Source organism: Musa acuminata, chromosome BXJ3-7 (assembly GCF_036884655.1).
Source record: "Musa acuminata AAA Group cultivar baxijiao chromosome BXJ3-7, Cavendish_Baxijiao_AAA, whole genome shotgun sequence".
NCBI lineage: Eukaryota > Viridiplantae > Streptophyta > Magnoliopsida > Zingiberales > Musaceae > Musa > Musa acuminata.
This window is the reverse complement of record NC_088355.1, coordinates 26488948-26513435: the sequence shown is the minus strand read 5'-3', so window position 1 is coordinate 26513435 and position 24488 is coordinate 26488948. Positions and strand designations below refer to the sequence as shown.

Below are 24488 nucleotides of genomic sequence, written 5' to 3'. Positions count from 1 at the left end.
GGAGTTTAGGGAGAGTCACCTCAAGCTTGTTCATATTAAAATTCATTATGAATCGAGAAAAGGAATTTGGTAGGGACTGAAGCACAAGGTTCACACATAGGTCATCCTATAGGATCATTCCTAGACCTGTGAGTTTCTTTATCCATTGAATCATCTTTAGGACATGGTTCTGAACCGGTGTCCTCTCAATCACCCTAGCACGGAAGAGACTCTTGAATATCTCATATAGCTGAGTCCTTCCCTGTTCCTCAAACAATTTGCGGAGATGCAAGAGAGTGGATCTGACATCCATTTTTTCATGTTGTCTTTGTAACTCAGGAGTCATGGAGCCCAACATGTAACACTGAGCAAGAGTGGAGTCATCTATATACTTCACGTAACGAGCGATCTCATCCTCGCTTACCCCTTCCTCGGGCGTAGGAATCATTGTATCAAGGACGTACACGATTTTCTACGTCGGGAGAACAATTCTTAAGTTGTAGAGTCAATCCGTATAATTTGGACCAGTGAGGCGGTTGACATCAAGTATGCCACGTAAGAGATTTGAAAGTGACATATTTATAAAAATAAAGATGCAGTAGAGATAACATATAGATTTTATAAAAATAAACAATTAAGATAAGGACTTTTATCTTAATCTACTCCCATTATTTTCTCGTGAAACACACAACTCCCTTCGGTTTGTGAATCGGAGACTCCCGTCATATCCCTAGTGGGGATTAAGATCCAATCAGCGTCTTAACGTAACCTCGAGGGACTCAAATAATCATGCTAAGCCCGTAAAGGTAGGCAAGTCTTGCTCATCACAACGCCTTGTGATTTTTGTCCTGTTCGACCTCCGAACCACCATGGCCTCGAAGGACTCAACCAACCATGATGTTTGATTAAGTCATCTCCATCGTTATAAGATGAGTCTGATTCGATGATATGCCCTCGAGGGACTCGACTAGGCATACCATGTCCTCAGGTCATCGGTGACATCTCTATATCGTAGGCAAGATATCGAATCACAATATAGGTGAGCCTCGAGGGACTCGGCCAACTCAACCTACGTCGGGAATCGATTTTTACCTATAACGATGGAAGGCCACGTGAGTCAATCTAATTCCCTCATGTTTATCGACTTAATATTATCGAGAGAGGAGATTTTGATTCGGTCTCTTATAACGTGTCACACATATTTAATATATATCTACATCGCTTGCAAATATATATACATATCTACTAGGTGTATAAGTAATTACACATCACATGAGCAATCACACCAGATGATCATGGACCACAGCCTAATGTGATCAGGCCCGAGCCAGTAGGCCCAATCACTCACATCACGATCTATATATGCATCGGTGCATCTCCATGCCTTGTGATCGTCTATCTCGTCCTCGTCGGTTCCGTCGGTATCTCGACGCATCTTTATGCGTCGCGATTGTCCGTCTTAGTGTCGTGGGTCTCGCTATCGCTTCCATGCTCTCGTTGCACCTGATCATCCGTCCGCGTACCGGTTTACTATCAAACCGGTACGTACTGCCCGTACTGGGCGATATCATTTGAAACTGTATACCTTGATTCACAAGCACGCAGGTCCGATAATAAACAAGAAAAATAGACTTGTAGGCCTCAATAATACTAATAATAATAATAATAATAATAATGATCACATCACACACATACATCACACGGTCCATGATCATCTGTCCACATCATACATCACATGTACATATCAATATATAGGACTATTAGATAAATAATAATAGTTAATTAAACCTTTTAATAACTAATATTTTTTCTGAAATTTAAGATATATAGGGAATTTTTTGAATTGTGAAGGGTCTTTAGGTAATTTGGACCAAAAGGATTTGTTATTTTCTCCCAAAAAGCCCTAATCCCCTTACCTGCTTTGTTGCATTGCGGTCGTCGCCACTCTACCAGCGGCCGCCCTTGCCCCGCGGGTGGTGTTGCCCCCTCGGGCGTTTCTACCCGCGAGCGACGGGCGTAGGTGGCTCACCTGCTTGCGGCGCCCCCTTTGCGGGCGAGCCCTGCTGCGGGCAGGTCGCCCGTAGGTGTCGCTTGTCCGACTGCTTGCCTGCGGCCCGTAAGTTGTCGGACAAGGCTACAAGCAGCCATTAGCCAACCTATGAGGGCAACAATAGTTGTTGCCCTCTCTTGCCTTTTGCGTCAACAATTTTGACATCAAAAGCCTTTTTAAAACATAACACACGTAGTTCAAAAGCAATTTTTCACATGAACAACTTGGTTCTGATATTATTGTCGGGAAATCTAGGGGCGGCATCACATGCACAACAAAAGAACATAAAAATAAAAATCTTAAATTTCCCAAAAGGTGTTCATCGTTGTGCGAAGATTGGTATGCAAAAACTCATGAAACTGAAAACTACGTGTGAGATAGTTGTTTTACCTAGGGAGATCGTATATCCTTGAATTCCTGCAGATTCGTGGGAGAGAATGAAAGAGGTCAAGCATCATCCTCTCTAGCGGTGATCTACACGGTAGGGGCTGCAAAGATTCTCCTCAAATTGTTGCCCAAATCTCCACACTCGTTGGTTGAGAAGAAGGGGAGAGGAGAATAGGAGGTGGCAACCAAGAAGCCTAGCCTATTGCCCTTTGGTTCTATCCTATTTATAGAGGCTCCTTGTTAACTTAACCTTGATGGATCCTGTCCTATTAGGTATTGAATCTCTATCTAATTGCCGAAGCCTCATAGATTAGTGGGTCTCTACCCAATAATCTTTTATTGGATCTCATCTATAAGATCCAATAATTCAAGAGCTTCATGGATATCCAATAAGATAGAGGCTCCGACGGATATCTTATATCCGAACCTCTACTCGTCGCAACACTTATCATATGTGTGTGACCCTCTAGGCTCAATATCTAGTTGGCTGTGAGTCATATCTGTTAGAATTCATTCTAACTCAGTGAATTATTATCTCCATAATAATTCACTCGACTCATTGACTACGGACGTACTAGACCACTACGCCGCAGTCCCCAGGCGATACGGGGAAATCTAATCCTTTGGACTTATCTATACTCAATTACCGTATATCTATAGTCCCTCATCCATCTAATATCCTAGAGACTATATGCCAAGCATGGTGCTGTTAGGCCCATACGGTTTCTCCTCGAGTCTCGCTCTAATCGGATTTTTCCTGAGAACTCTTTCTCCCTCAATTCGAATGAGCCAAGGATTTATCTAAGCAAGAACACATGAGATATTCCTCTCATGATATCGAGAGCGGATAATCCTCTATTGACATTCAATAGCCTTTGTAAGATTGACTATTACTCCCGATAATCGGTTATGCTAGATCTGGAACTTCCAAACCTATAAGTTCGGTATCAAAGAGTGGAGTACTCATATAGGACATCCTTGGTGTCTCAAGTCTAAGTATCAAGAACACCATTGGGACGACGGAATCACTATTTGACAATGAGGTATCAACTATCCAGCATTCCGTGAGTGGATCAATCAGTGAACTCATTCTTCAATGAGCACCTGCACTATAGCCTTAGTGTCCCCACACGAGCAGCTGTGAAACCAGCCATCTCCATCATATGGACGGGTATACAACACACCAGTAACATATGACTGTGATTATTTAGGGTCTATGTTTAAAGGTGAATTGGTCTCATTATCGTGATTTAATCACGATCTGATTTTCATTGCACAGATCTATGGACATCACAATATGTTGATGCATCAAGCAATATAAAGTGAGAAAATGTCATAATAAGCAAAAAGACTGCATGTCATGTCACACGTGCTATCACTCATGTGATTGGCTTGCAGGACACCTATGACTAGCAAGTTTAACTAAGAATCCTTTTCGCCTAGGCTTACAGCTTTTGCTCTAAGCCATGGGTTTAAGTCCACCATCTACCTCTTTTCTTCCCTTGATATGAAAATGCCTTTTAATCCTTTCAAGTTCTAATATTACTTGCTTTGGTTGCTTGGAACATCTCATTTAGAGGGTAGGGAATTTACAATCACTCTTTTTTATCATAAGAAGGGAACCTCTCCAAGAATCTAATTTCTTGTTTCTAGACCATTCTTCTTAGGTTGATTTGAGGAGGGTGGAGTATTCTTGTATTCAAAGGGTAGCAAGCTTAAGATACAATTAAGTAGCTAACCAAGAGTTGCATCTTGTTTTATCCCTTGAATGTCAGAAATAATTGACTTTTTGGATTTTATTAATAGACTCGAAATGTATTCAAAACCAATGTTTGACGTATCGCTCGAAACAGTACAAAATAGGTAGTATGTATTGGTCCGCCAACTGACCAGTATATTAATCGGTACACAGACCAGCCTGTTTTGGGCAGTACACAGAAAAGGGTTAGGTATTGACCAGTATGGGTGATATATCAGTTGATACAGTTGAAACTCATGCTGTATTGGCCAATATGGGTTGATACTGGTTGAAATTTGATCAATACCAACACAAATTTGGTCAAGTTTGACCCTGGTGGTCAATTTGACCATTGGTGCTTTAAATCCCTTCCTTCCCCCGCTTTCACTCACTCTCATTCACTCTCTTATTCTTACTCTCTTTCTCACTCTTTCTCACACTTTTGCTTGTGATTAAGGTTCCTAATCAGCGACTAGTGCTAATTGAACTATTGATTTAGGATCTAGTGAAATTTCTCTCCAATTTGAAGGTAGCTAGCTTCTTTCTATGTTTTATTCATTATTTCATATAATTAGAGGCGTATTAATGTATATTTACAAAGATTAAACATGGTTAAGATTATTCTCTTGTGTTACTCCCAATATGGCCTATTGTCTTACATTTAGGCCCAAATTTGGGTGTTTAGGGTTAATCACAGAGTTATGCATTCATTTATACCTCATATACACTATATTCTTAATTAAATATAATAAAATTACCATTAACTTTGTATAAGAAACATAAAAGTATTTTTGTGAATTTCCAATAATTTTGCAGTCTTGTTTTGAAAACCGGTACGTACCATGATATTGACATATGGTATGCCGATATTGACTGGTATGTACCTGTCTGCCCATGTACTGATACCACCGATCAGCATGGTATAACAGTCTTTGCTCAAAACAATAAATTTTTGCATATTTTTGGTTCTATCTGCCATGGGCATAAAATGTGTCTGTGAACTCTAGGTTATTATGTGAACTTATAGATATGTTATCTCTATTCCTTTAAAGAGATTTCTGGCTGCATGTAAAATTTTGTGCAAGGAATATGTGACCAATATAAGGAGGAATGCGATGAGGCATCCTCCTTGTTGTACAACCCTCTTCCATGCTTTTCGAGAACCATTTATAACGTGTGTGGTTTTTGAAGTGTACAACAAATCATAATCCACCTAGCATCCTCTGCCCGAAGCTTCTTGTCCTTAGAAGGGATCCCAAGAATTTCCAAATACCCTATCTTTACTTTTTTAAGATCTATCTTTAATTGTAGGTTTTTAAGTTGAAAAAATTCATACTTATCTTATTTGAATGCCATGGTGTATGTGACAGAAAAATGGTGCACAACTTCACACGAGGCTTATTACTTAAAATTGTCATTTCATGCATTCAGAGTCTTATCCATGGCAGATTATCTTTTAGTAACAGTTTATTTTCCTGGTTCTACTAGTTCCTGATTTGTTTACTGTCAGAGTTGTTTAAAACTTAAAAAGTGAAGGTAATCAAAACTGTTAACTTGCATTTTTCAATGTCATAAAAGGTTACTATATTCTCTTTTCCTTGCATGCAGTATGTTGTGCCTAAACCTAGATGGCCTAGTAGGTCCTGCTACTTTGTCCTCTCCCAAGACACCGGAAACAAATTCCAAGGCAACTACTGAGGCAGTTGTGACCAAACTACGCCACAAGATTGATGACACAGAGGATCCTTCGAGTGCAAATGACTCTAAACATAAAGCTGCATCTCATTCTGCTATTCAAGCTAATAACAATTCAGGTTCTTCAGACTCTGACAGCCATTATAAAGCATCCACGGACTTGGATTGTTCAAAGAAGATGCATAGTTTCGTGAAAAAATTTCCTATGAATGCAGTCACCAGATCACGAGAATCAAGCAAATCTTCTTGTTATTATTCAAATGGTTCCAGAAGCAACATTATAAAGTCAAAGGAAAAAGATTGGAAGTGTAACAGTGATTGTCTTAACCTCTCTCCAAATTATTGCAGAGATCATATTGGAAGTAGACTTGACTGCATGGTTGCTTCTGCGTCTTGTGAAGAAGCTTCTGTCCTGTCTTATAGGACAAGCCAGAATGGCATTGATACTTTTGGAGTGGGCAGTAGGACAGGGGAAGGGAAACATGATTCTGATCTAGTTGTTGGGGGATATTCGTCTTTTGATTATGAAAGAAGAAAATCAAGAAATTATAAGAGCAGAATATATGCTGAAAAGCATTTGAGTGTAAAATCTTCTACCAGAGCATCTCAGAGGAAGGGAAATCATGATACCAATCACAAGAGACACTTGGTGGTGGGAGATTGTTCTCGTCCAAAAAGTGTTGCATCAGAGGAGAATGGAACAGCTTTTGAAGACCACTTTCATAGATGGTATCATGATGAGAGAGAGATAGTAAGTGATGCTTGTGAGGATTCTAATGAATCCATTTTAAAATATAATACAATTTTCTTGGAAAAGGACGCATTTTTATGGCATCAGAAGAGAAAAGTGGTTCAGGATCATTTTAGGATCAAAGATGGATGTGATGTAAACACAATTCAGCACAGATATAGAGAACAGAATTTGCATGTAGTGCAAAGAAGACCTGTAGCTAACTTTATTAGGGAAGGGGGAAGCCTCTATCACAAATCTGATGGACATGTACCACTCCCTGCCACAGAAATAAGAAACTCAAAAAGAAGATACAATGACACAAGCTCCTGTAGCGAGATGGACATATCAAATTGGTATATTGAACATGATGCAATACCGCATCAAAGAGATCTGCATGGTGCCATTTCACCAAGAGAATATGTTGACCAGAAACAATCTCTTGTTGTCAGAGATAGACATAGTAGAAATAAGGGATATGGAAATCATTTTCCAAATGGCAACTATCATGGCCATTCATCATATAAAAATGATATCAAACTTTTCTCTAATGAATATAGAATGGATGAAAGGGGTTTATATTCTGATGAGAATGTGGAGTTCGAGTTCAGTCCATTGACTACGCGACAACTTTGTTCTAATGATGAAATCTGGCTTGAGCATCGAGAACAAGTTGGCTTGTCTACTAATGAAGGATCCTTTAAATGTGCAAAGAATTCAAGAAATGAGAAAAGTCATGTTAACCAGTATGCAATTAGTTACAGTGATGATGATGTATTGGTTAATGATAGAAAGAAAATATTTGCCGAAGAATCTGCTGCACCTCTGTCAAAGGAATATAATAGATTTGTTTTGGACAATTTTGATAAGAGAAGACATGAGCTGGGAACCTTAGAGCACCAGGAGGCTGTTAATTTGCATTTGAATGGTTTGAAAAGAAAGGTAAAACTTGGGGAAGCCAAGCCTTATTCTTTGTATCAGTGTACTTGTATCATTTTGAATATATCTGCCATTATACCATTGGGCAGCTTCTCTTTTACATGTCTTTTATTTACCTGGAGAAGAATGCAATAACTTGTAATTAGATGAGCCAGTATTTTTCTCCACATGTTTCGTTTACAAACCATGAATATGTTCTTAAAGCTCTCCACATTTCAAGCCTGAAAATTTTCAGGATGCAAGTCTGAACCAGCTTTTGAGCTATGACAACTGTGATTGCAGCCTTAACCTTGAAGCTATTAATCTTTTAATATGATGGGTGATGACCAATGAAATTTCTTTTTGCTTTTTTTAGAAGTTATTTTAGTCATCTAGGCATTCACTTGATGCATATGAGGTGTTATTTGATTAGGGAGTTATGTCTTTCTTTTGGAAAAAAAAATTTAGCAAGTTCAGAGGGAATTAGAGATCACTTGGTCCGTCAAGTAGAATTATTATTCTTTCTTTAAAATGTCATAATCAAGGTTTAAAAATACCAGTGTTGGTGCCTGAATTCGAAATCTATCAGATTGGTACCTATGGTGCATCTTGGTACACCAATACAACAAACTAAAAAGAAATGTTAGCACTATATGTTTGATATTGCTAGTACATCATCCGTTGATATGGACCAGAGGCATAAACCATGAAATTTAAAACCAACATTAGAATTTTGCATTAGATGTTGCCACTTGTTACGGCTTTTCCATTCTGATAACAAGTTTCTTGATTTCCTGTCGTGAGTTTGTATTAATAATTGAAAATTACTTCTTAGCTGATTTATGGCCAACTTTAATTCTAGTTTTGTTTTCTGAAATTGACTCATCTTGCTTGTATAAAATTTGATGTTATGGCAATGGTTAGAACTATAATCTATCGTCATATGTCTTTATGATATACCTGATCATTCGTTTTGCTACATGTTTATTTTATTGTCATCGCTTCAGATTGTTTTAGCATACATTTAAGCATTTGCAATAAATCCTTGATGCTGGTTGTCTATTGTTTTTTTCTGTCAGCCTGACATGCTTAGTTGATACTGATTGCTTCTTGATGATTTCTGGTATTGGTAACTGAAGGCTATTAGTTATTCTGGTTCAGACTTGATTTTATGTGCTTGTTTATAGCTTAATTAGATGTTTTTGTTGAACATTGTGTCAGACCAGTCATCTGGTATGAGACATCACTCTGCTTATAACGATCAATAGGAACTGAAAGGGAGAGCTCAAAATTGGTTCCGTTTCCTTGTCTGTGAATATGTGTATGTTGTGGGAGTTGCTTTTGTTCGCACTAATTCATAGATCATCTATCTCTGAAGTTCATTTGGCTTTTTGAGCCATAAGTGTCTAGTTTCAGAAAATACACTTTATGCACTTTTGAGAAGGTAAAGAATAATTGCAGGTTTAAAGTGCTATAGTAAGATCATCAAACCATAAAAACTTATGAATATGCTTTTTTTAAGCTGATTTCCTTGAGATATAAAATATCATGTTCTTGCTCAAGTTTTTTTATTTCTCGAAAAAGAATGTGTAAAAATCATCTGCACTCAGTGAATTTTGGTGTGTCAATTTATTATTGAGCTAGCTGTTAAAACACAAAGTATAAAGTTTTACTTTTTTTACTGCACGAGAATGATTCTATTTATATTACATTTATTTTTTAGATCTCTAAATGTGGCATTGTGGATGAGGACTTCATGCAATAGGTTTATGCTATATTTGTTAATTTGATTAGACATTTACAATTTGATCTTTTTATCTTTTGTTTTGAGGATTGTCTTCCTACTATAAAATGATCACCATGTTTATAGTCCTGATTATAAATACAGTTAGGAATTTGGAGTTGATGAGTTTCTTAACTTTTATTATAAATTTTTTTTCCTTAGTAGCTTTTATCCTTTAAATTATGTTGACTTGAGAGAAGCAGAAATGTACTTAGTTATGTAGAAAGTTGAGACAGTCACATAATTATTCATGGTCTGATATTAAAGTTTTGTTGTACAGTAGTAGAATCTTGCTACTGATGTTGACTTTATACAAAGCACAGGAAATCATTAGGGATATGCAGATCTTTACTACTTCTCAGGCAGCTCAACTATGATTTGATTTATTGCTGGTTTTTGTATGTCCATGAGTCCATCTTTATAGAAGTAACTCTTTATATGTGTTTGATATTTAAAAGAAAATGATAGATGTGAATAAATCTCAGGCTCAATAGGGTTGTCATAAGAAAAAGTGTTAGGACAGTGGATGGTAGATGTTTCATGCCTTATTATTTTGAAGAAAATAAGTGATGTTTGCAGTGGTCATCGAGAGACCCGTATTATGTGTGTATACACTTCTGCATCTGTGGGTGTGTTTATATGTATTATATATGTGTATCTTTTATTCATGAGTGTTTATCGACTGGTTTAAAGGTAAGGCTGACCCTCCCTAGACCCCGCATTGGCGGGAGTCTCGTGCACTGGGTATGCTGTTTTTCAGTGTTTATTGACTGGTAAATAAAAGCAAGAAAGCTGTCTGATAGATAACTCATCTTGTGATGTTCCCTAACTAACTAGTTGCCTTTCTGAGCAACTCTTTCTAATCACCATAAATAGCTAGGCTGTGTTGAATTTTTTTCATTAGTGAAAAAGTTGGTCTGGAATATTATGACCGCTAGTATGTCAAGTCATGTCTTTGATCAACATTGGTCAGTTTTATTTTCAGTGGCAGTATCTAATGTAATAATTGTACTGTATTATTATTGATTGCTGCAAACATATTACACTTAGATATGTTTTCTGCTTGTATATCTTTTTTCAGATTCTGATTATCCTGTTAGCAAATATTACATGGATGGTTTTTGCAAGGTATCTGACTATGCTGTGGAACAGTCACATGCCTGCTGAGACAGAAAACCTGGGTCCTGTTTTTCATTATTGTGTTGCAGTGGTCGTGTATCTAGTAATGAACTCCCCACACACTGTAGATTAACAAAATCTTCATATGTCATCCCCCATCTTGTTTTCATCATTATGCTGTTTTATTAATTAAGGTATTTCAAATTGTGAACTCATTGATTCACAAGAAACTGTCCACTTACCACTTGTTTAAGTGTAGAAGTCCTAGTTGACTTCTGCAACCTCATGGTCCTCTGTGATTTGATCCTTCTGATCTCCTTGCTGCTCTTACATTTTGTGCCCTTCCAGTTAAGAAAACTGAAACAATACTGCAGTACCATTGTGTTCCTATTGTTTTATAAGATTGCAATAAACTCCATATGCAACTCAAAACCTTTTTTCTTTTTTTCATGATAATTTCTTTTTAAATTTTGCATGCCAAACACTGGAGTGGAGCAATATATCATTTAAGCTGCTGTTAAGATCATTCTGGATATTTTTTGAATTGTGTTTTTCATTTTCATGTTAATTTGCTGACATTGTTTACCACCTCTCATTTTATTTCTGGTTTTCCTGTCTGAGTGTTCATACAAAAGGGGAAATAGGATTCCTTAATTCTGCTCTTGTGGAGTTGCATTCCTGCTAATTAATGTGGGTAATTGTCTTTCTAACTTTTGTCGATTTGCAATCCTGCTATTTTTTGTGGGCAAATTATTCTTTTCTTCTTATGATTTTCACCATTTAGATTTTATACTAATACTGTCCCTTTGGTTATATTCTAGACATGGCATACCGATTTTTCTTTGCGTTGTGCTGATATTACTTGGGGGAAAAAGAAGTGAGAGGAAAGAAATAAAGAGCAGAACAACTAAGGACAACATTTACCTAGTTGATCACTATTGAACTAATCCATACACTAAGTCTTTAGTGAATTGGATGTGATGGATGATCTTTGGCAAGGTGAAGGTCTCAGGCACTTTAGGACTTGGAGGGTGATCAAGGATTAGCATTTCATGTGCCGTGGCAGATGGGCATTACCAATATCCTTAGGGCATGACTTGTTATAACGTTGTGCCAGTTGAGATACTCTTATGTTGGCCATCAAAGGTCAAAGTTGGACTACCTATGTGTTGACACCTCTCACATTGGTCAGGCTGATATTTCGTTGGTGCAATATAATTTGACTCGGGTCCATAGTACAGGAATCCTTGATTGTAACACAAGTCAAGGAAGGTTTTTAAGCAAGGAATTTGGTATGGATGACAAAATTGACTCATGTCAATGGTGGAAGCATCTTGGACTGGACCTTCCATAAAAAAATGATACTATTGTTTGAGATGGCCTGATTCGAATATTGTTCTTTGTTATAGGATGATTCTAGTATGACCTATTAGATCATGGGGAAATTAAATTGTACATCCTCAGTCTCGATTATGATCCACAATTATTCGAGCTAAGAATTGGAGTCAGTGATTTTTATTATGACCTTTTTTTTTTGGTAAGTAAAATTAAAAGATAATAAACCGAGGAGATTGAGAGTACCCACTTTATTATTATGACCTTTATTATGGTAAGTGGTTGAAACCGAGGAGATTGAGAGTACCCACTTTATTATTATGACCTTTATTATGGTAAGTGGTTGAAACTACATGTTTTTGTCAATGTGAGTTGCATTGCACTAACTTGTATTCACTGGTCCGACCATGGTCCAGTTACAGACCATAATGGTTTGGTAGTTGTTGCTATTATTCTTTTATCTTTCTTTTGGGTTATACTGCTTGGTATGTATATTAGGAATCATATTGATTCAATTTAGATTACCACACTAGTACCAAACCAAGATTTAAATCCTTAGTTGAGACTATATAGTTTCTAACCAAACCTTTATTCCACTATTATGATGGAAATGACAATCTTTGTCATACATGGAATAATCCGTTCCAACCAATGTTAGACTGTAAGTGTACGTCGCATAGAGGATGATACGAATAGTGGGTTAGATCCAAATAATGGATGGTGATATAGACCAATGTTTATATGTGATCTTAATTCTAGTTGAATTTGTTATTGGAGAATTTGTTATGAGCATAAACATTAGAGCGCCTCTTTATACCATAAACATTAGAGCGCCTCTTTATAATTGTAGAATTTGTTATGAGCATGGTTTAAAAATGGTATGAGCTTATATTTACCGGTCGAGACATATATCAAGTGGTCTTCCCCAATTTGGTTCGGTATAGGTATACCATCCGGTAAGTTCACCATACTGGGCTTAATGCTATCAGATTGAATGGCAGTCTTACTACTTGGTATTGGAATTTTTTCAATTTTTGGCAATAACAACTCAAATATTTTCCTTTTTTTCTTCTCACTTTCTCTCTGGTCCTGTCTCTTTCTCTCTCTCTCTTATTCCTCCTCTCTGCATTGTCATCATTGTCTCCTCCCAGTTGAGTCGCCATCGTCTCCTTCGTCTCATATTGGTGTATGCATCATCCGCTCCTCCTCCGCCGCATCCTTGTTTGCCTCCTCCCCATTTCTTTCTCTTTTTCTCTGCCATACAATTCTCCCCTAGCCAAGCCTGTACCTGTTGGCATGGGGGCATATTGGCACACAGTGTGATATCACTGCCATCTGGTCCCATCCAAGGACTAGTATCAATACCAAACCGAGTTTTGAAACGTTGTTTATTGGATAATGCAGACCGCTAGACTTTGTAAGAAAAACTGGTAGGATATCTAAGGTGAAGGTAGGATTTGTTCTTGGGATCTTGCTTTCAAGGTCTTTATCATCTAAGTCAAGCCAGTACATTCAAGAATTATGTCAGTAACTAAATGTAATGGTGTGATTTACTCCGAAGATCTTGTTACCAATAATCAAGATCTTCACAAACTAAATTATTTAGCACCTTGAAATTAATTTAACTTTTTGAAAAATTTGATTGAGTGAAGTAATTTAAGATGAAGGCATAATTCGATTCCAAGAGCTTGCTACCAAAAGTTTGGATCTTTGTCAGCTATAAGTCTATAACTATCTTGAATGTCATTGGGATCATGTATCCAAATCTCGGCATACTGGTTAGTATGGTCCGGTTTTTATTGTTCTGATAGTTGAAACAGTATGTGAACTGAGCAATTTCACTCGGACCAGTTTGAAACAGGGTTTTTTCCCCTGTAAGTTTATCACACTTGGTTTATCGGGCAGTAAGCTTGCTAATTTTTAGCTATACCGGGTGGAAGCTTACAGTCTCACATTGACTCTCCTTTGCTGCATGGTACCTCTCTGGCTCCTTTTTCTCCTCTGGTAGTCTTTGTCAGTATAGACTAGTACCAACCGACACAGACACTTCATACTGGTGTTGGTACTATACCGGTCTGGTTGTCGAATGGTATTGGTACAGGATTCAAATTTTAATCCTATGGTTGATATTAGCACTGTTAAAAGATTACTATCATGGCATAGTTATTGAAATTGCTGTAAGAGCAATAATTTTTTCTTCTAGTTATTTATTGCTCATAGCAAACTACTGTACTTGTAAGCCACCTTTCCTGCATGTTATGTCATCATCCTGAGAATAATATAAAGCTTATAGTTATGATCAACATGAAGGACAATTAGAGAAGTAGACGGGAATGAAAATATTGACCGCAATAAACTAATCTTTAACTTAGTGGAGGTTTTATCATCAAAATGTAGTCATCCATGACCTATAATCTAATATATTCCCTACGTGGTTATCCAAATTGAATGATGACACTATATTTGCACTAAATATAAAAAATAATAAATATCCCTTAAGACAACCATCAAAGTGTACCTCCAGTTATTTTCTGACTATGCTTTGACCATTATTATATCCTCTTGCGACCTCAGATAGTGATGTTACTGTGTATCTCACACTAGCAATCTTCCTTCTCATCTAGTGTTTTTTTTTTTCAGACTCGCCAGACAAGTAATTATAAGTACATGTATATTATGCATCCTTTGACATTTTTTTTTCTGATTACTTTCAATTGTTATTTGTTCCTTGTTGTGATAGTAATTTGTGCGTTTGATAATTCTGATTAGTTCTGGACCTTAAAACTGAATGATGAAGTTTTTGCCTATATATGTTTTTTTGTAGAAAGTAATAATCTATTATCTTTTTATACCCTTCCCTTCATTGGTTGTAGCTTTTTTGGTATGCCTAGGAACAGATATTGTTCCACAGCTTGCTTTAAATATGTAAGATGTTGTCAATTGTCATCTTTAATCTCAGTCTTTTTAATTCGTTGCTCTTGTTGAAAAATTTTTAGAGAACCCACTCTATGATTCTTTGGTGCCAGTAAATTAGCAGATCTTGTTTTCAAAATATTTGTTCCTTAAAGAGACAGTTTATACTTGTGATATAGCTGTTGGATGAATAAGCAAGTTGTTCTCAGCTTGAGGCATAACTCAATAGAATTTGTTTGTTGTGGATGAGTTTGAAATGAATAAATCACTTTTAAAAATTTTATTTGGATTGGCAAAGCTTGAAAATCAAATAGGTAGGTAGTATATGCATGATAGTTATATAGTTCATACTAGTTGATGGAATTAGTTTCCTGTAGAGAAAGTTACTTATACATTGAATAAAAGAAAGATGAGATTTTGACTCTTTTTGTTGAGTTATTGACAAGATTAGCCTCATGCATATGTTTATATCAGGTTTAAGTCGTCAGCAGTCTTTTAAATCAGTAAATCATAAGCAGGTTTAGTTTAGCTCAAATTTTTTGGAGTTAAGATTGAGTTTGGCTCAGTGGTTTAAATAGTCGCTCAGGTGAGGCGAGGCGAGATTCGAGCACCTCATAGTGAAGCGTTAGTTGGGCGCTCGCCCAAACCCAAGCGTCGGGTGCCTCAGGCAAGCGCCTGATTGAAACCTAGCTCCTATGATTTGGTTCAACAATAGCTAGTTGGTTCGATTGAATTAAGCTACATAAAGTTACCTTAGTTGCAAAACCCACCCATCGCATCCCCTCGCACGGCCTTGAGCAACCCTAGCGCAACCTCTGCGTTCGTCGCGTCTCTATCGCTCCCTCCATTGCCGATGCACAGGACCAACGCTTCCTTTGCTGCCAACATACGAGTCCGGAGGTGTAGCTTTCGTGTGTAATTTCCCCATCTGAAGCTTCCATATACAGCTCCTTCCACCATCGGGGGAGAGGACCTTAGCTTCTTCTGCTACTAACGGACACATCTGAAGCTTCCTTTGCCCACGATGTCATCGTTTGCATCTTTCGTCGCCGTTGCCACTATTAGGATCGTAAAACCACTATTAGGATCGTAAAGGCACTAAGAGAAAAAATGCCCACAATGTCCTCTCCCCTCGAGGCCATCGGCTTTCACTATTGATATTCTTTTCAACGGGCAAAGATCAACTATCCTTGTTATAACCCTTTTTCCTTTTCACAGGCTTAGGAGAGAACCTTCACACTCTTCTTTTACAAAAGACCTCACACCTCCTTAGTATATCCTCTAAACTCAAGAAGGAAGAAACTCAACATTTGTTCAAGAGAGTTTACAACACTTTTATCCTTAAGAATTCTTACTCCTTTCTTGCTTCATTAAGCAAGCATGAGTGAGGCATTTATAGACCTCAAATGACTTCAAAAATAAAGCAAAAAATTCAAATCCTTGGGTTTTCGGTGTACTGGCGGTACTACTGCCTACGTCGGGCGGTAGGTACTACCGCTTGACAAAGCTTGGGAACTAGGGCTCTAGCGGTACCACCGCTTTCCTAGGCAGTACTACCGCCTAACAGTCTAGCAATACCACCGCTTGCCTAAGCGGTACGATCGCTTGATAGCTTGGGAACCTAGGCTCTAGCGGTACCACCACCCAGCCCAACTCTAGTTATTGAATTGACCTTTCAACAGGCCTAATTTAGTCTTGGTTCAGGCGTAATATACTCCTAATCAAGTTGGCATGGTTAGGCCCCAAAACCAATTCAATTAGACTCTAAACGACTTCGATCAAGACTCATCAACTCTAATTACAATCATGAAGCCTTCAGCACGTTGTCCGGTATATCATATGTTCATCAGGCACTTCGTCCGAAACTCCAACATATCGTCTTTTCCTTCGGCGTATTGCCTGATCCATCGACATGTTTACCTCTTATAACATCCGATCTTCTTGGCGCAATACCCAATCCTTCCTCCCCGATGCCCGAACTCATTGCACGAAGTCCATCCTCCGGCATGTCGACCAATCCTCCGTCCCGATGTCCAATCTTGGATATGATGCTCTCCGGCCCAATGTCTGATTTTCGTGCTTCAACAATTTGCCTTTCGATGGTTCATGATCGAAGTTTCTCCTGTGTCACTTATCTCAAACGTATATTAGTCCATAAACTCATCAATTGATTTTATCATCAAAATTCGGGATTCAACAATCTCCCCTTTTTTAATGATGACATCCAATTGATGGAGTTTTAACTAAACTCCTATTGTCTATATGTCATTTTGAAATGAACTCGAATTCAAAAAATGATAACCTTTCAATGCCACTCTTTGAATTCAAGTCGAAACAATTTTAATCATAAATTATAGTGATTTACATCGTTTTAGTCAACATGTCAAACTAATCATTACACAAAACATCATCATCATAAGTTAAAATATCATAAGTTAAAACATCATAATTTTTTCATGTCATCAAAGAGTATAGTCGACTTCTCCCCCTTTGTCATTAACAAAAAGGAGAAATGTGCAAATTTTTACTTCTCTTTGAAATGTGCAAGCTACTACTTCTCTCTCCCCTTTTGTCATCATCAAAAAGAAGAGAAGGATATCAAGGATATCATGGATTCATGGTGCTATTTCTCTTCATTTACATCAATGTGTCAATTGTACAACTATTTTGATATCACATAAGGATATTAATATAAAAAATAAGTTCAAGTCGTGAGAGATCAATTTGATGATGGGGTATACAAGTCATGAATACATAAACAACAAGAAATTAAGATAATGATCCATTTGAATGAATCCCTAAAAAAAATCATATGAGAAGAATTCATGTATTTGAAGGATTCAACATGCCTAATTCTCTTTTAATAAAATCGAATTGTTCCTCATTCAATGGTTTAGCAAAAATATCTACTAGTTGATGTTTTGTGTCAATGAAATATGAAGATATATCATGATGATTAATATGATCCCTAATTAAATGATGTCTAATATCAATATGTTTAGTTCTAGAGTATTGAATAGGGTTCTTTGTTAAACAAATTGCACTAGTATTATCATATTTTATAGGGATGTTTTTCAAGTAAAGTCCATAATCTTCCAAGGTATTCTTCATCCAAATTACTTGTGCACAGTATGCGCTTGTTGCTACATATTCAGCCTCGGTCGTAGATAATGCAACAAAATTTTGTTTCTTGGAAGATCAAGAAACAAGTGCATGACCTAATCTCATATGCTAAGGCCATACATCATCGTTTAAAATCGAAAAGTAAATTTCATCAAGATAAACGTTATTGCTTCTTAAAGCATTCATAGAATTATTCTTATTTGGTATGCAAGCATTAGATTTAAATTTAATATTTTATCCTTCTATTGTTGTCTCCAAAAGTGACATATCCTCCATCTCAGCTAGTGAGCTTTGAAAAATGTGTTGGATATCTGGTCATGTGCTTTGAAAAAGGATAGGTTTGTTCTAGGTACCCATTTAACTTTGGGTTCTTCATGGTTAGATTTACCTTTCTTGACTTTTGGCATCAAATCATTTATGGTTCGTCTAGGAACCCAAACTAATTTATGAAAGTCATATTTTTTAAAAGAACATGTATAAGCATAGTGACCAAATCTTCCACAAAAATTACATTTATCTTTAGCGAGAACATTAAGTGTGGGCCCTTTTATGAATTTTGTTAGCTTTTGTTGAGTGTTACTATTCATAAAGTCGATTCCCTCCTTTTTATGTGCATAACCTTTGTTAGTAAGAATCATGTTTTCAATTTTAAATTTTTCTAATGTTTGTTGTAATAATATATTTTTCTTTTTGAATGACTCTAACTCTTCACATTTAGTGCAAGATGTTAACAAACAATTGTTATACTCATTTTTCAATTTATCAAATTTACAAAGAGAGATACATGATCCTTTTTTAGCAATTTATATGTCTTACCAATTATTTTAAGTTCATCATATAAATTATGAAATGTATCAAGTAATTCATCATAAGATAAGTAGATTTCAAGTGAGTCACATACCTCGTAGTTGAAGGCCATCAATGCGTAATTCGTCATTTCATCTTTCATTGGTTTTCTCTTCGTCTTCTGATGCACTTGATTCATCTCATGTTGCCTTGAATGTTTTCTTCTGTTTTGGCAGCTTCTTTAGTTGTGGACACTTATTTTTAAAGTGCCTTAACTTTTTGCATTCATAACAAATTATTGTATCCCTTTTAAGTTCATTTTTTATTCTTAGATTCTCGTTTTGTAGAATTAATCTTATTCTTTTTTATAAACTTTTTAAATCTTTTTGTAAAGAGTGCTATGTCATCATCATTACTTCAGCTTTCGCTCGAGTGATCTTCTTTGGTTCTAAGTGTAATATCCTTCATGTTATTTGGAAAGTTTTTTTCTTGTTCGTTATATGTCTTGCAAGTTATTTCATAGGTCATTAATAATCTTATAAGTTCTTCAAGAGGAAAATTGTTCAAGTCCTTTGTTTCTTGAACTACAGTTACCTTTGGATCCCAACGTTTTAGAAGAGATCTTAAAATTTTATTAACCAATTCAAGATTAGTATAACATTTACTAAGGGCTTTCAAATCATTGACAACATCCATAAAACAAGTGTACATGTCACCAATGGTTTCGTTTGGCTTCATTTTAAATAATTCGTAATTATGTACCAAAAGATTAATCTTAGATTATTTTACTCTATTTATGCCTTTATGAGTAACTTTAAATGTGTGCCAAATATCATGTACAGTTTCATATGTAAAAACATGATTAAACTCATTTTTGTCTAAAGCACAAAATAAAATGTTCATAGCTTTAGCATTTAAAGAAAATGTTTTCTTCTCAAGATCATTTCATTCATTCATTGGTTTAGAGGATTTTTGAAAATTAAACTCAACAATTTTTCATAAATCAAAATTCATAGAAAGCAAGAAAATTTGCATTTGTGTTTTCCAATACGTATAGTCCGTTCCATTAAACATAGGAGGATGAGTGATAGAGTGACCCTCTTGATTGTCAGAAAAAGCCATTTAATCTCTCTTGGGTGTTAAACCAATTGAGAGAATCAAGCTCTGATACTAATTGTTAGGATCGTAAATGCACTAAGGAGGAGGAGGGGGAGGGGGAGGGGGGGGGGTGTGTGGTTGAATTAGTGCTTTTGAAATAAAATTTTGATTTGAAAGTTCAATTGATAAATCCATATTGGAAATGTGATTAACAAAAAGTGCGAGTAAGGATTGCTTAGTAAGTAAAACAGTATGTAATAGTAAATCAAGACAAGAGAAGAAATATAAACCGATTATAGTGGTTCGGTCGTCCAGACCTACGTCCACTCCTGATTCCTCTTTTTTCATGGCCACTGGCTTTCACTATTGATCTTATTTTCAACGGGCAAAGATCAACTACCCTTGTTACAACCCTTTCTCATTTTCACAGGCTTAGGAGAGAACCTTCACACCCCTCTTTTACAAAAGATCTCACACCTCAATATATCTTCTAAACTCAAGGAGGAAGAGACTCAATACTTTTTTAAGAGAGTTTGCAACACTTTTATCCTCAAGAATTATTGCTCATTTCTTGCTTTATCAAGCAAGCATGAGTGGGGTATTTATAGACCCAAAATGACTTCAAAAATGCAGCCAAAAATTCAAATCCCCGAGTTTTCGGGGTACTGGTGGTACTATCGCTTGTGTCGGGCGGTACTACCGCTTGACAGAGCTTGGGAACCAGGGCTCTGGCAGTACCACCACCTGCTTGGGCGGTACCACTGCTTGATAGCTTGGCGGTGCCATCACCCAGCCCAACTATAGGTTACTGAACTGACCTTTCAATAGGTCTAATTCAGCCCTGGTTCAGGCCCAATAGACTCCTAATCAAGTTGGCATGGTTACGCCCCAAAACCAACTCAATTAGACTCTAAACGACTTCGATCAAGACTCAACAACTCTAATTACAATTATGAAGCCTTCAGCATGTTGTCCGACATGTTATTTGTTCATCCGACACTTCGTCCGAACCTCCGGCGCATTGTCTTTTCCTTCGGCGTATTGCCCGATCCATCGACATGTTAACCTCCCACAACATCTGATCTTCTTGGTGTAATACCCAATCCTTTCGACTCGATGGTTGAACACATGGCACAAAGTCCATCCTCCGGCACGTCGACTAATCCTTCGGCCCGACATCCAATCTCTGACATGATGCTCTTCGGTCCAACGTCTGATTCTTCTGCTTCAACGATTTGCCTTTCGATGGTTCATGATCGAAGTTTCTCCTACGTCACTTATCTCAAATGCATAATTAGTTCATAAATTCATCAATTGATTTCATCATCAAAATTCAGGATTCAACAGTCACTACCGCCACCGTCCGAATCTTTCTCTGTCGCTAGTTCTGTCGTCTACAGCTTCCTCCACCATTGCTGTTGTTCGAAGCTTCCTCTGTTGCTGTTGCTGCCGTTTGCAGCTTCCTCCACCACCGCCATCCTCTAAAAGTTTCTCCATCACCCCGCCCTCTCCTTCCTCACTTTCCACTGTTGACTCTTTTCTCCCCTCTTAACTATTGTTAACAGTAGATTAAATATTGTTAACAGTAGATTGTTAACTACTGCTATCATATAATAGATCATATTTAGATTTTAGCACTGTTAATCTCTTTTTATCAATTGTATTATATATTTTTTATATTTTAATATTTCAGAGTGCTTGCTCGAGCCTCGGGCGCTTTGGGACCTTGGCGCCTAACGCTTTTTAAATCACTAGTTTAGCTCGATCATAAAGGAGTGCATGCTCTTGAAATAGGTAACTGGATCTGACTTCTTTCTGTTGTCTGGATGCCATTAATCTACTTTAAAAATCCAGATTGTTATCATCCTGGATTCTAGTTTTGGTATTAAGAACATGCTTTGAATGAAACTTGCATCATGGATGAAACATGCTGGAACTCAGCATGGACATGCCAAAATCATTAATCAAGAAATCGACATTTTAATGGGTAGTAATGTGGTTTGATTTACCCATTTTAGATGGGATTACAGGGAAAACAAAATTGATAATGACTTTAGCTAATGGAACTAAGCAGATAATTTCTTACTGACATCCAATATACAGTGTGTTGTCAGAATAGTGGCATCCATGTTGCAGTGGTCACATTATGTTGAGGCAGGAGCCACTATTAACCATTGTTAGAGGTTGGTTTGTGTTCCTTTCCTAAGCCCAAGCTGGTTTGACTATCATTTGTTTAATTTGGCTGATATAGGAATTTTACATTCATACACATTGTGTAACTTATACATTTGACATTTCATTCTCCTTAGGAGGAAGTCTTTGTTACTGCTTGATCTTTGGAGAATCATACAAGAGAAAGCTGTAACTATGAACTATCTAGGTTGGCTACATTGATTCTTTTCTCTCTGTTAACCTCTGTTGAGGGCTATATGACTACTCAAACAAAGGCCCATCATCCCTTTTTCATCTTTTCTGATAAGTCTTTTTAGGTTTTCCTAAAACTCTCCTGGAACCACCCATTTAAATTGATTTCTTTCAGCTAAATAGTGCTTATATTGATATTCTTTGGCTGTCTGAATAATGCTAAACAGTTTTCTTATTTGTTATCTTGTTTCTTTTGATGAAAGTGGCCTTCCAGAAGTAGACTTACACCTGAAGTAGAAGTTACAATGCTTGGTAGACAAAACTGGCTAAAAGGAAGTGCATTTTCAAGAAAAGCCTTTCTTTCAATGAATGGCTTCAACTGGTGAAGTTCTGAAATCATTTAAAGTTAAACAAACCTAAAGCCCAGTCTTTGATCTTTTTCTCTTTCTATTATCTATACAAACTCTAATAGTAGTCTTTATTACACGTAGTTTAAAGCCAGGTTTGTCATTCCGTATGGACTGGCACACTGCAGCCGGTATTTGCCAATTTGGTCATAAACTGGGATGCAAACCACCTCTTTTCAGACAACTCAGGTCTAATACTTGCTTGGCTTATCGCTTGGAGCGAGTAGGAAGTCCAATTTGTTTATTTTTGTTTTTCTTATTAGGGTTACTCCTTGCCACCTCTCTGTCATGATTTCTCTTGCCTTTCGTGCTTGCCTCCCTCGTGTCGCCTGCCACTGCATGCTGCTGGCCCGTCCACTTGCCATCATCAGCCCGTCAGCTCACAGCCATTAGTTTGTCAGCCTGTTCGGCACTTGTCTACCCGTCGGCTACCATCTTGGTACTACGGTATGTCCTAGTGTAAGGTGTGTTGATATGTCAACACCGACCGGGTCCGATTCCGTTTGACTATGGACTGGCACAGATATGACAAACCCTGGTTCGAAGTTTATGGCTTAATGTGGTGTGACATCATCTTGTAATCTCTGGCTGGTATTCAGATAAAAAGTTCATGCCTGCTTTATCTTTATAGTTCTTTCATTTCTTTTTCTATATGAACTCTGAAGGTACAATCAAGTTCAATACTGTCATTCTATTTAAAGGATTTCAATAAAATCATCCTGGATTATGTGGATTGTCCAATATATTAATGTATTTCTGATTTTCATAGTTATCATGTTCAAGTGCAAAATTTGGAGGAATTATTGCATACTAAGTGAAAAAAGATGTAGCTGTTGCTATGATACACTTATGCATTATGGCAGTTCATCTCATAATATGTACTTTGTGGTCATTACCCTCTTAAGCTTGTCACCCATAAAACATATTTGATATTGAGAAGGTAGCAAGATGATGTCTTTTTTGCCTGTAGCAATCAAGTATGGACCAGTTTTCTTTATCAAAATTAAGAGCTAAATCTAATCCCACGTGGAGGAGGCCAATTCCCATGCAGCACTGGATCTAAAGTTGCCATCTCTGTTCTGCATACTGTTCCAGACATCTTTTCTACTGTTTGATTTCTGAATAGTCAACAAACTCTAATTATTTCCTGGAGCTAGATTAAAAAAATTGTTATTTCAAATGCTCAATCCAACATTGTCATCTTATACACCATTAAACTTGACATTGATGCTAGTGATACTGTATACATGTTTCATGAGATCAACAAACTGGGAGAAAGATTTATTTATCTCTGGGATCAGAACTCCTACACAAAGAAATTCTGTCAGATTATGTTGTGTCATTTTTCTAGCCTGTCCAACAGTGGCAAGTGCCCCAAATTCTTCCTAAGTTTTAGATTTTCTAGAATATAAACCCAATTCTGTGGACATGCTACTCTCCTTAAAATGCAATAATTCTTCCAAAAAATCTGATGGCAAACTGAGATTGAAAGCCTTAGTCAGTCTTCTCTAATGCAACTTCAAGTTCTTAGACTATCGATACTTTATCTCGTATGCTCTTTTTTTCGTTTTCCAGACATATCTATGTCAGCTCATGTGTGATATCATGTGATTGACAAAGTATGTTTTCTTTGTTTTTGCCCATAATCTATTATGAACAAGAAATAGCTCTATTGCTTCCAAGTGTCTCTATCTACTCATTCTCTATAAGAATAATTCCACTAGACATTGATCACTTCAATCTTAGTTCTCCTTACACATTAGTTAGTTTTGTTTAGATTTTTATTTAATGTCACTTATTGAGAAAACTAGTGAACTAGCAGAATTTTATAGTTTTCTTGTTTGTGTTGAAGAAAAATATTGTTAGTAAAAGATGAATGGAAGATCTTGCAGAAGCATGCATGATGGAACAAACTTGAGTAGCTTGGGTTAGATTGACCATTTACAAAATATAGTTGCTCATGCCACACAACAAAATCTGCAGTTTTTCTTAGGAAATTTAAAAACTGTTTTAATGGAAATTTGTAACCATGAGTGAAAGAATCTGTTTGGCAATCAGATTGG

At 36.9% G+C, this 24488-nt stretch overlaps 1 protein-coding gene across 5 annotated transcripts in view; it reads left to right on the top strand.

The window, feature by feature from the left end:
• The window catches only part of LOC135643099 (uncharacterized), a 47709-nt gene that overhangs the window by 20531 nt on the left and 2690 nt on the right, over nucleotides 1-24488 (top strand). For 4 of the 5 annotated variants that reach the window (XR_010498142.1, XM_065159680.1, XM_065159679.1 and 1 more), the window contains one exon: nucleotides 5763-7521. Coding sequence is in view for 4 of the 5 variants with exons in the window: in XM_065159680.1 (XP_065015752.1) it covers nucleotides 5763-7521 (1759 nt within the window). In the remaining variant the exon portion in view is untranslated. Of the gene's footprint in view, nucleotides 1-5762; nucleotides 7522-21347; nucleotides 21449-24488 lie in introns of all 5 variants that reach the window. The other variant, XM_065159681.1, reaches the window with a different exon arrangement.